Raw genomic sequence first — 13,527 nt, forward strand, 5'->3', positions numbered from 1 at the left:
CAGAAAAGTGTCTCAGCTCCTTCTTTTGTGCACACAAAGAATGCTACAGAATATTTTGCAAAATATTCCATTTCTAGTTTCAAAACTGCTGAATCTGTGCTTAGATGTATGTCTAGCTTTTATGCATGCAGAGCTGTTTACCCAACAGAGTCTGAAGGGGGGCTCATAGGAACAGGTCAGATAGAGTGTGTGCCCACTGGTGGGAGGAAGACAGAATGGAATTCTCACTATTGAACAATATTTCTAGGGCGAAGAAAAAATTAAAGAAAAGAGAAGACACATGGGAGATACCAAACACTTCTGCCCAGTGGTTCTCAAAGAAAACTTTGTCCTACAACCGGGCAACCCAGACGAGGCTGTTAAGTACCGAGAAAAGATCTACTACTTCTCAAGCACCGAGGCAAAGGAGAAGTTTTTAGAGCATCCTGAGGACTACGTGTCCCAGAACGAACCATTAAAGGTGAAGACACCAACCCCTATGCTAGTGATTGCTCCCATGCTTGCCCTTCAGTAAGAGTTACAGTGAAGTTTCTGATCTCACTAGAACCCAACAACAAACAAACAAAACCATAGCAATAATATCTAAGCTTAAAAATAAACAGCTTTGGCATGCAATCTGGCCAAAAATAATTATCAGTTTTGACTTCTATAGTTGTTGTAGTAAATATTTAATCTCAGTTGGGTATTTCTGCCCCACCTTTGATTATCCAGTTCCCAGATAAAAGACACAAAACGTATATATTTGTAATAAGCCTTTAAAACACAAGAGCTGGGCAGATAGCTACCCTCTAAGCTATTAGTGTCTACTTCTCTATCGATAATCCCAAGTTATAACTTGCCATGTTCCATCTGGGCTGCTTTTAACTCCAGTTGGCTGGCCCTTGTGGCCGTGTTTTCATGAATCACCTCCCCGTGGTGTCTTCTCTCTCTACTTTCTTCTCCTTTCTCATGGTCCTGCCTCAGACCCCAGCCCTGGGAACTGAAACCCTGCCCACCTCTCTTCTACCCAGTTATAGGCTGTAGGCATCTTTTAAAACAACAACAACAACAACAACAAAACCATGTATTTATTTATTATATGTGAGTACACTGTAGCTGTCTTCAGACATACCAGAAGAGGGCATCAGATCTCATTATGGATGGTTGTGAGCCACCATGTGGTTGGTAGGATCTTCAGATCTGCAGTTGGTGCTCTTAACCTTAACCTCTGAGCCATCTCTTCAGCCCAGGCTGTAGGTATCTTTATTGCCCAAGGATAACTTAGGGGTGTGGTGGGGCGGGGGTGGGGGTTACACAGCATCACTTGGTATACTTGAGGATCCCCTCATCCCTGAAGCAACCAGGGCCAGTATTACAATGCATGGCAACAGACCAAACCTCAACACACAGTAATGCCTGTGTCAGGCCAGTACTCACCGTATGTCTTTTTTACCTGATATTCAGCATCACAAACAGGCTAGTGAGGTGTTTGTTGTTTCCCTCCTGCCACCCTATGGGATCTGCTGAGGTCTGCACACAGGAAACCTATCCCTAAGTCACACTACCCTTTTTAATTCCTCACCCTCTTATGAAACATAAAACACTTTGGGCTTGCAAGGAGCACGGCTGTCCCAGGTCAGCTGTCTGAACACCTTCTGGGTGCCAGGCGGCCCTGTCTATCAAGTAGAGAGAGTCACATTTCCTTGTATTATTTTCACCATCCAGCATCCTTGCTTCCCATTGTTGTCCTCCAATGATGAATCAGTTGACTTAAGTCTATCAGAGTCCAGAGCTTGAGCCAAAGATGGAAAGCCCGTGAGGAAAACCAAGGATGGTCGAATCCATGGGGCTGATCAACGATCTCCCAGCATGCAATCCAGATGCTAACGCAGAACTTAAAGGAACAAACCAAGGCAGAATCAGCGTTTATTTAGATCTCCCTGTTTTGTGGGACTGTCCTTCCTACCTGGTGGCTCCAATGTGCTTGGCAGTTTGGGTCACATAGGTCTCTAGACTGCGTATCATTTTTCCTCCTGAATACTAAGGATGGCCCCTTCTTGTGTGTTAGCATCTAGTGTTGCTAGGCTGAGAATCGTTCTTTTGTGGATACTCTCTCTCTCTCCTTTTGTTGTTGTTGTTTTTTTGTTTTTTAGGTTTTTTTTTAATAATCTGGAAACAAATAATTTCTTCTCTTTGTTCTCGGTGTTCTTAATTTTGCCCTTACCCTGAGTAAAGTACTACTTTGTTGTATTTGGTACACAGTGTACACTTACCATGAAGGTCCCCAGAATCTTGGAGCTTCATAGTGTTTTCTATGTGTTGTGTTGTTGTTGTTGTTGTTCTTCTTCTTCTTCTTCTTCTTTGAGACAAGGTCTCCTGTCTCCCAAGATGGCCTTTGAATTTCTATAGAGCCAAAGATGGCCACTACATCCCAAGTGTTGGACTCACCAGCATGCACCATCACAGTGAGAGTTATTGCTGTACTAGTAATTGAACCCGAGCAGGGTGTTGTGCACATTAGGCAAGCACTCTGTTAGCCAAGCTACGTCACAGGCCTCCTCTGTCACAGAAGCAAATAGATTATGAAGCTATTCTTCTCCTCCTCAGCCGTTAGTGCCTTCTGTTTCTCTGAGGCCCAGACTAACCAAGCACAGAACTACCTTCCCCTTCTCACTGTCCTTTACTGGACATTACAGTCATTTTCCTACAGTCACTACTGTCACCATTGTCCCTGACCACCTCACAGACAGCAGATGATCATATGTCACTGTGAAAACTGGCTTCTAGCTTCTTCAGCTTCTGTGTGGACATCACACTGTGGAATCACAATGTGGGCATCAGTGTGGCGTTGGTGGCAACATCTTCGCAGTTCCACTCTGAATGGACTTTTTTTTTGGTAGAGAGATCCTTTTTATTCATGCTGAGAATCTTTCTGTTCCTTATTAACATAAACATATTTTTTAAGTAAAGCTACTTTTCATTAACTGCCTTTTGGCTTACATGGCAGGATAATGTGAAGGCCATTCTCACTCCTAAAGGCTATTTTTGGCACAGTGAATTATGTTCACTGGTATCCTGATGCTTAAACATAACTGAATTTGTGAAGTAAAAACTCCTGTCTATAGGAGGCTCTAGAGAAGGGTCAAGCAGTTAAAACCACAGGCTGCTCTTGCAGAGGACCTGAGTTTGGTTAGCATCTTAGGTGACTCATGACCACCTATAATTCCAGCTGCAACGTTTCCAAACCCTCTTCTGAACTCCTCAGACACCCACACTTACACACACACACACTCCTAAAAATAAACTCTGGAAAAAGAACAATTCCTGAGGCTAGAGAGATCGTGCATTCAGTTGAGAGCTCTTGTTGCTCTTTCAGAGGAGCTGGGTTCAATTCTCAACACCCACCTGGTGACTCCCAAGCAAGTGTCTGCTAGCTCCTTGTCCATGGTATCTGCTGCCCTCTTCTGACCTCCTCGGGCACCAGGCACTCACACGCTGCACACATACACATGCCGGTAAAACACTCAAACACATAAAGTTTAAAAGTTGCTTTCTTTAAAAACTCTCCTCCTCCTCTTCTTTTTTTCTTTTGTTTTTTGTTTTGTTTTCTGCTTTTGTGGTGGGGAGGGGAGATTATTTTGTTTCTGATTGCTTAGTTTTGTTTTCTTTGAGATGAGGTCTCCATAAACAGCTCTGGCCTCAGAATGCTTGAATACGGTGAACCAGGTATGAACCAGGCTAATTACTCAAAACCTCTCGTCTTCCTTCCCCGCCCCCACCCTCTGTGCCAGGCTCCTCCGCTAAGGATTTGTCTTCTGGGTCCTCACGGCTCTGGCAAAACTGTGTGTGCAAGAAAGCTGGCAGAAAACTTTGGCATTTTTCACATTCAATTTGATGAATTTCTCCAAGAAAAAATGCTGCTCAAGGCTGAAAGGAAATTTGGACCTGAATTTGAGGATGATTCCGAGGAGGAGCAATTGGTGAAGCAAGAACTTGAAGAGCTTGCAGCTCAGGCGAATGTGAAGATTGAAGAGGACACTACAAAGAAGCAGGTAATAAAGGGCTAAGGTTGGCCTGTGCGACCCCACGGGCCCAAGGACAGACAACCAACCGCCTGGAATGCTGGGGGCTGTCGTTCACAGAAGACAACAAGCCACGTGTCTTCACTTGAGTAAACAAGGGTAGCTGCCCCAACTGCACAGGAGATGCTTGGCCAGGGTGCCAGGCTCGGTAATAGGGCAGGAAGTACGAGAGAATGTACGCTTGCCTGCATTGAATGAAGGCAGGAAGTACAATAGCCTTGTGGAATTTGCCTCTGTGACTGCCTAATTCAGGAATCGTAGATATGGACCTAGCTGTGTCCATCTTCCTGGCCAATATAAGTGATGCTTGCTTTTAATTATACAATTGTGTGTTCACCTAATTAGCATGCCCAATCAAAATATAACACTGCATCCTAGCCCATGGATGTGGTCTTTCCCCTCACAATTTTCAGGTTTAACAGTAACCCTGGTGATGCCCCAAGGGCTGCTGTACTGGCTGCTGAAACTGGTTTGTAGTCCCCCGACTACAGCAGCCTGGGCAGGCTAGACTCAGTCACTGTCCAGGGATGCTCACTAGAGAGATGGTCACAGGAGAAACAGAAGGGGGAAATTCAGTGGGTTTGTACAGATCCAGTCCTGAGTCCAGTGGTCCCAAGTTCATCTCTGCTGACACAGGTGGTTTAAGCAGTCCTGGTCAGAGTGTGGTAACATTGTCTCAGCTTTGTTTCTGCAAGAGGCTCCAAAGAATCCTTGCTGCTTGAGGGGACACCACTAGAGATGGCCACACTTCCCCGGGGGGAGCAGGGTGAATAAGCCCCCTGCTGGTTGAAATCTGTACCCTAAATCCAAGATGACTGCAGATTTAGGACAATGACATTCAGGGACCTCTGTGGAGTCCAGAAAAGAAAACTGTAAAAAGCTGAAAATAAGATGCCTCCCTTATTTTTGTGTGATCTCTCCATGAAGGGGAGTGGACGTGGGTAGGTTCGATTGCACATGTCTAAGTAGACCCTCTGAGTGAGGAGCACAGCCCGTGTCAGGTGACTGGTGCACAGTGACAGCAGGGACTCCAAGCTCTGTCCTCCCCATTAACCCGTGAGCTCAAGTGAGGAGCTGACCTGCTCTCTGATATCAGTATCTATGTGCCTTTTATACAATCCAAGTAATATTCAAAGTACAGAGCTCTGAGGCAGAAAAGTCGGCATAAAACTCCCCCTCCCCGTCTGATGTGAACTATCAGCCATCTTTCCCCCTAGCATATGAAATACTGAGTCTTATATGATTTTGACAAAAGTCAGGAAAATGTCTCCTTACTGAATGCAGTGTAGCGTTTACTGGGGACATTTTTGTCTGGTGAGTCTGACTTATAATGTAAGGTTTCCCACTGTTGTTAATTTTTTTCTGTCAAATAGTATTTTTTTAAATGTGCTCTTTTGCCAATGGAGATTTTAAAATATTAATATTTTATATTAATTTAATACTTTACTAATATTGATTTAATAATATCTAGTGAGGTCTAATAGAAATATGTATATATATTAAATGCTTTCAACCCAGGGTTATGAAAAGAAACTTCTGGATTCTAATTCTTTTTTTTTTAACCATTTCTTTCTTTCTTTTTTTTAAAGATTTATTTATTTATTTATTATATGTAAGTACACTGTAGCTGTCTTCAGACACACCAGAAGAGGGCATCCAATCTCATTACAGATGGTTGTGAGCCACCATGTAGTTTGGAAGAGCAATCAGTGCTCTTAACCGCTGAGCCATCTCTCCAGCCCCCCTTTAAACCATTTCTTATACAATGAAGCAATTTTCCTCTTAAATGAGCCCCCAAATGGAAGCAGACACAGTTACACATAACAAAGAGACTCTGCGCAACCTTGAGAGTGACCTGTAGTATCTCAGTAGGTCACAAGGCAGTCCTCAGGCATGATTTAAATGTTTGCCTGTGTATTGTGTAGTCAGAGAGAAAATGGTAGTCAATAAATGAAATGTATACTGACCCAGGTTTTCATATTCTCTGTGGATGATCAGTTCATGCTGATTGTTGTTATTATTGTTGTTTTTCCTTTTCTTTTTTTTTTTTTTTTTTTTTTTTTTTTTTTTTTTGGTTTTTTTTCGAGACAGGGTTTCTCCGTGTAGTCCTGGCTGTCCTGGAACTCACTTTGTAGACCAGGCTGGCCTCGAACTCAGAAATCCGCCTGCCTCTTGTTTTTCCTTTTCTTGAATTGTCTGACATCTCTGGAGGAACATTAAGGAGTTTTACTCTACATAAGGAGCTATCAAGCCTGCTTCCTAGAAAGCAAAAGTTTATCAGAACCATACTCATCTTCAGAATTTTTGATGGTAAAAGTATTCAACAAGAATAGTTCCATTACAGAACCTGGGAAATGGCTCAGGGGCTAGGAGAACTTTTTGCTTCTAACAGTGTAGATGATCCAAGAATCTACATGGTGGCTCACAGCCATCTATAACTGCAGTCCCAGGGAATCTAATGCCCTTTTCTGGACTCTGTGGACACCAGGCACAAGTTTCTCACTACCTACAACAGTGTTCTAGATTCCCAAATGAAATACACACATACAGAGAGAGAGAGAGAGAGAGAGAGAGAGAGAGAGAGAGAGAGCCTATATTTAATATGCCCTAAGCAGCTCAATGGCTGGGCCACTCCCTAACATCTATGCAGCTAACAAACTCTCCCCTCTGATATACCTGAATTCTTACTAAAACCTATATTCCACCCTGGCCATCCCAGACCCAGCTGGGGCTGCTCTTTCCCGGCTCTTATATGTTTGTACTCTTCCCCTTGCCCCTGAATCCTAAAGTCCTGTCTGTCTCTTTGCCCAACCATTAGCCTCTGGAAACGATATACCAATTGAAACCAACTGGGGGCAGAAACCCCTCAGCATCTCACATGCAGGATTCTTGTGCAATTTTGAGAACCCAATGAACATAATATAAGTGTTAAACCAAATCCACAACAGGTGTGTAGTATGAATCAAGCAGGTTTTGGGCAAAATATGACACATTGTGACCCTGGTGCCATATGTAAATGGCAGTCATGTTCTCATAGTAACTTCTCTTAGCTACATTAGGTGCTACTTAGTATCTAATCATATTGTATACTGGCACTCAGAAGTCATGTTTTAAAACGGTTACAAGTAGCAGTATCAAAAGTAATCGCAGAGAAAAACAAAAGTCTCATTCTAATCAGTTGTAAAATAGCACTGCTTGTCAAGACTGAGCTTAAGAGTCTCTTATTGTCTAACTTCTGCTTTTAGCTTCCAGATGTACAACTCACAGAGGAAGAAGAAGCAATCAAGTTGAGTCTAAATGACAATGAGCCCCTGCCTTCAGAAATTCTAGACCCCATTCTTTCTGAGTGGTGGCTTAAAGAACCAATACGGTGCGTTCATACATAAGGGCTCATGTTTCTTACTGATTCTATTTCCTTTGCTCATAATGGAAAAACTCAGTCTGATTTATAAGTAAGAATTTACTCTTACTCATCCATATAAACTATACATTAAAACATCTGTGCTTCTGAAAAATACTGGTGCCAGAGACCTATCCCAAAACTATGAGACCAGGACCCAGGCACCAGCACTTTTTATGGTCCCTGGTGATTCTAGTGCACAGCCATAGTTGAGAACAGTTTTCTAAGTCCACATACCCACATGCTGCACTGGGCTCTTCCCTCTTATGTCCTTGTAATGATTGCAGTCATGACCACTAGTTACCTTAGCCCATTAGCAAATACCTACAACAGTGCTGTCCCACATGGGACAAGTCTTGAGATCACTGGAGTTTAAATTGCTCCCCATTTTCCTACCAGAAGAGTAACTATAATTAATTCAGGTCAACTTACTTAGCATATGTGAAAATTAATCCTGTTATCACAGTCACTTCTCTCATCTGTATTAGATACTTTTAGCATTTAATCATATTAAAAATTTGGTACATAGAACAAGGTGCCCACAGTCATCTGTAACCCCAGTTCCAGGCTGTCTGGCATCATAGTACATATACAAACATTCAGATAAAACACACACAAAGAAAATAAAAATAAGTAAATAAATCATTTTTAAAATGTGTAATATGAATTAAAAACAATATAGATATCTGTATAGAGATATATAGACATACATTCAATTTGCTGTAAAAAGTTTCACTGTAAAATCTAAGTATTGAGTATTACACAGCCATGACATTTTACTAGGATAAAGCTTTACAATGGCATGTTGTAGTATATGATATTAAACTTTAAAAGATGCAGATATATATCATAATATGATAGAGAGCTGGACACGTGAAGAACTAACTGGAAAGACACGCACTGATATCTAGCGGCTATGTTATAAATGCTTTACTGAAATGTATCAGCCTTCTAGTTATTCCTATGACCCTAAAAGTTGTGTCATCTGAGGAAGAATAGACACATGAGTAATTGTCATTGGCTACAAGGAGACGCTGGAGGAAGATGCATGGCAAAAGCACGGAGGGAGCGTCATGAGGACCCAGTCAAGTGGGCTCTTCAAAGGCAACACTTTCCTTAGGCCAGGTTCTTCTCCTGAGCCGAGATCTTGGACTTTTAGTAAGCTTCCAACTATTAGTTATCAGCAACATAACTGCAATTTTATATTACAAGCACAAATATTATTTTAATCCAGTTTTATACACTTTGAAGAAAACAAATATCATGTCTGCCCCAGCTTCTTGAACTCTGGGTTGATAGGAACGGAATCATATAAAAATTCCAGTGTAGGAATCACAGAAAGTTTGGCAACAGTAAAGGATTTTTGTTTTGTTTTGTTTTTGTTTTTTTTTTTTGTTTTTCGAGACAGGGTTTCTCTTTATAGCTCTGGCTGTCCTGGAGCTCACTTTGTAGACCAGGCTGGCCTCGAACTCAGAAATCCGCCTGCCTCTGCCTCCCGAGTGCTGGGATTAAAGGCGTGCGCCACCACGCCCGGCAAGGATATTTTTAATACACACACACACACACACACACAGAGGCATACACACACACACTCAAACACACACAGGCATACACACACACACTCATACACACACACACACTCTCACACACACACTCACACACAGGCATACACACACTCACATACACACACACACTCAAACACACACAGGCATACACACACACACTCATACACACAACTCACACACTCACACACACACACACTCACACACAGGCATACACACACTCACATACACACACACACACACACAAAACCTAGTGTGTGCCATGAACTGCACATGCAATGCTTTCAGTTCTCATAGAAACACAATGGCTTAATGGAAAGCAAAGACTTGATAGTCTCCTGTTGCTCTTGAGCACAACAGCATCACAGTTGCGTTGTTAGAGGATTTAATTTTAAGGCTTGCTGTTTGAGTTGATGAGTTGATTTTCATGAAAAGTCATCGGAGGAATTTTGCCTTAGGACTGGGACAGAATTTTCAATAATTCTTGAAATGGTCCTAAGAATGCTGTTGCCCTTTTGGATTCCATTTTTATCCACAGTGCTATCCTCAGCACTATCACTACATGTCTGAGGAACATGGAAGATGCTGTATATCCTAAGCATCAAATTCTTAGCCAAGATTTTATTCTTTGTTTGCTTGGTTTTCCTGCTGGTTTCTTGTTTGTTGAGATGGGATCTCATTGTGCAGTGCTAACTGACCTTGAACTCGCTTAGCGTAGATCAGGGTAGCCTCAAACTCACAGAGATCCTCCTTTTTTTTACATGAAAATAAGCAAGCACATAAGTTTTTAACAGATGGTAAAATTATGTGTATTGCCAAGGAATTGTTTTAAAACAAGTTTGTTATCACTAAAGTTTGATTTGTATAGCTATTTTACATACCTGTATATCCAAGCCACCTAAAAATTTCCCAAGGTCTTACATGGTAGTGCCCACCCTTAATCCCTGCACTCAGGAGACCAAGGCAAGCGATCTTTGTGAATTTGAGGCCACTCTGGTCTACAAAGCAGGTTCCAGGCCAGCCAGGGTTACATACTGAGACTTTGTCTAAAAACAAAACAATGACAACAAATAAAAACAATAAAAAAAAAAAACTTCTCAGACTAAAAGGGGCTGGCAAGTACAAAAGGTATAAATTCTTTAAACTATCTATTACCCATCGAATAAAGTAAAAATTCATCAGTACATGCTAAACACTATGATCTAAGTGGAGATAGAATGTGGGGGTTGGGGGCAGATACCTGCAGGCTTTGCAGCAGGCAGGAAGAGCTAACTGAGAAGAGTCGAGAACCAAACTAGGTTCTGCTAGATTTTTAGACACCAGTGCTAGGCCAAGATTTCAAGAGTCATATTTTTTGCCCTATTTTAGCAAACTCAAAGGTCTGGGATAAGTAAAACATAAATTCTGGAACATAGAGGCAGAGTCTGGATCATCAGACAGCAAAAGACCATCACGTTGTAAAGGGCGTCCATTCCCTATTGCAGGGAAGAGGATGGGCCGCACATCTCTTTCCTTGGAAGGATGCCTGCATGCAGGTTCAACTTTCCTGGCTTCTCCAGTGCTTATCTGTGTGTACCAGCATTCTTTGCCCCCTACATCAATACATAGTATAAGTAGATCTATAATATATTTTTTCCATTTGATTTTTGTTATCATACAAAATAATGAGCTGACTACGACATTTTCATATATAGATATAAATATATAGATATAATCTCCCACTGATTTCTTTCCTCTCACAAAATGGTTCCTCTTCTGCTTTCATGTTAATAAATGTCATATAGAAATTGATAGCTAGGTAGATGATAGATTGATTGGTTGGTTGATTGATCTTAATAAGAGAGAAACATTTGATGTTTGTCTTTTGGGTGTGGCTTATCTGGAATATCAATGATGTTTTAAGCAAATTATAAAATTTTCTACCCAGCTCCACGGGCTTTATACTGGATGGCTTCCCGCGGTACCCTGAGGAGGCCCAGTTTCTGGGCGAGCGTGGATTTTTCCCAGATGCTGCCGTTATAATACAAGTCGATGATCAAGATATCTTTGATCGTCTCCTTCCTGCCCAAGTTCAGAAGTGGAAGACAAAACAGCACAAGAAATTAGAGAGGAAAAAACTCATCAAAGACCTGAAGACAAAAATCAAGGTACACGGGAAGATGTCTGTTTATCGCCTACTTGGGTTTCTAAGTAATGTTCACAAAAACACAGTTTCAATTTTTGTTGTTGTTGTTTGTTTTTTGAGACAGGGTTTCTCTGTATAGCCCTGTCTGTCCTGGAACTCACTTTGTAGACCAGGCTGGCCTTAACTCAGAAACCTGCCTGCCTCTGCCTCCCGAGTGGTGGGATTAAAGGCATGCACCTCCACGCCTGGCTGAAAGTTTCGAATTTTAATGCTGCAGTAAGCATGAAGACATTTTTCATCAAAGTTTTCATCCTTTAATATGAATTTAAAACTATTTGAAGCTTTTTTGGTTTTGGTTTTGGTTTTGGTTTTGGTTTTGGTTTTGGTTTTGGTTTTGGTTTTGGTTTTGGTTTTGGTTTTTGATACAGTATCTCTCTATGTAGACCTGTCTGTCTTGAAACTCTGTAGACCAGGCTGCCCTTGAACTCAGACATCCCTTGTCTCTGCCTCCCAAATACAGGACTTCTTTGAAGCTTTTTTTGGGATCACCATGTTAATGCTTGCCTTTCTTGTTTTTATTATTAGGTATTTACTTCATTTACATTTCAAATGCTACCCCCCAAAGTCCCCTATACCCTCCCCTGCCCTGCTCCCCAACCCACCCACTCCCACTTCCTGACCCTGGCATTCCCCTGTACTGGGGCAATACCAAGGGCCTCTCCTCCCATTGATGGCCTACTAGGCTATCCTCTGCTACATATGCTACTAGAGACACAGCTCTGGGGGGTACTGGTTAGTTCATATCGTTGTTCTTCCTATAGGGTTGCAGACCCCTTTAGCTCCTTGGGTACTTTCTCTAGATCCTTCATAGAGGCCCTGTGTTCCATCCAATAGATGACTGTGAGCATTCACTTCTGTATTTGCCAGGCATTGGCATAGACTCACAAGATATGTCAGGGTCCTGTCAGCAAAATCTTTCTGGCATATGCAATAGTGCCTGGGTTTGGTGGTGATTTATGGGATGGATCCTCGGGTGGGGCAGTTTCTGGATGGTCTTTCCTTCTGTCTCAGCTCCACACTTTGTCTCTGTAACTCCTTCCATGGGTATTTTGTTCCCCGTTCTAAGAAGGAATGAAGTATCTACACTTTGGTCTTCCTTCTTCTTGAGTTTCATGTGTTTTGCAAATTGTATTTTAGATATTCTAAGTTTCTTGGTTAATATCTGCTTATCAGTGAGGGCATACCATGTGTGTTCTTTTGTGATTGGTTTACCTCTCTCAGGATGATATCCTCCAGATCCATCCATTTGTCTAAGAATGTCATGAATTCATTGTTTTTAATTGCTGAGTAGTACGCCATTGTCTTTCTAAATTGGTGGGTTTCAGGCCTCCCAGGAGGCCTCTGTCAGGCACAGCAGCAGTCAATGGGCTCTGTGATGGGCTCGGTGGGGCACTGAGAGCAGGGGAAAGCTCCCACCCACAACTAACTATCCGGATTCCACGGACCTTCTGTGTTCCTAGCAGCGCTCTCACGGTGACCTGCCGGTGACCTGCCGGTGACCTGCCGGTGCTCTCTCCCCGACTGGCCCCTGAACTGTCCCATTCAGTCATCCTTCCAAGTACTCACAGACCAGCCTCTAAATGTCTGAGTCAAGTCTCACTGTCACGGTTAGAACTCCCAGTGTTGTCCAAACCCATTTCCTAGCAGTGTTTTTAGCTCCAGTAGGTGTAATAAGCCCTTCACTGGGGCAGCCACACGAGGTGCTTCTGGCTTTCCTTTTCAGGGAGCCCCACCCTGGGTGCCGTTGTACAGTTCTCTCTGGATCCCCACTATCACACCCTTAGAATAGGGGCATTGCCTGCTTTGATGATGTGTTTTGAGAAGAAAGTGAAAGGATATATATGGTAATGCCCAAGACAGTGCCAGCCTCTGTCGGGCATACTGTAATTAGTTAAACTTTGGGGAATCCTGAGCTAAGCAACACCAAAACCCTGAGGGCGTTTGAACAGATCCACTACGTCAGACCCGGAGAAGAGCAGGACCTAATCCTTCACCCTCCCTGAGCCTGAGTGTATCCCCTCCAAGGTATACGTATACGCTTCCCTACGTATATGCTTCCCTATGTATACGCTTCCCACAGAGATACAGCTGTACTTCCAAAGACCTGTCTACACCATAAGGAAAATAGAGTTCCAAACACTTTCAACACTTGGGAGGGAGATAGCCTAGAAGGGCAAGGATGTGCTGAGTCAGTCACCATCACGTATTTTCCTGGTGAGGTCCCTACCTTCCACCACACCTTAGCCCCAGCTTGAAAAGGTACATTAACACATACACAGCAAGTGATTTTATCATATTTGTCCATTGTAAACCTGTAAA

The 13,527-nt window shown here is 42.6% G+C and overlaps 1 protein-coding gene across 2 annotated transcripts in view; it reads left to right on the forward strand.

Annotated features, from left to right (window-relative positions):
- Ak9 (adenylate kinase 9) overlaps positions 1–13,527 on the forward strand; it is a 134,376-nt gene that overhangs the window by 88,024 nt on the left and 32,825 nt on the right. For both annotated transcript variants that reach the window (XR_015048412.1, XM_021174851.3), the window contains exons 24-27: positions 248–460; positions 3,771–4,031; positions 7,307–7,431; positions 10,951–11,170. Coding sequence is in view for 1 of the 2 variants with exons in the window: in XM_021174851.3 (XP_021030510.1) it covers positions 248–460; positions 3,771–4,031; positions 7,307–7,431; positions 10,951–11,170 (819 nt within the window). In the remaining variant the exon portion in view is untranslated. The remainder of the gene's footprint in view (positions 1–247; positions 461–3,770; positions 4,032–7,306; positions 7,432–10,950; positions 11,171–13,527) is intronic.

This window comes from Mus caroli, unplaced genomic scaffold (assembly GCF_978045245.1).
Source record: "Mus caroli unplaced genomic scaffold, Mus_caroli_1 scaffold_9, whole genome shotgun sequence".
Classification (NCBI taxonomy): domain Eukaryota; kingdom Metazoa; phylum Chordata; class Mammalia; order Rodentia; family Muridae; genus Mus; species Mus caroli.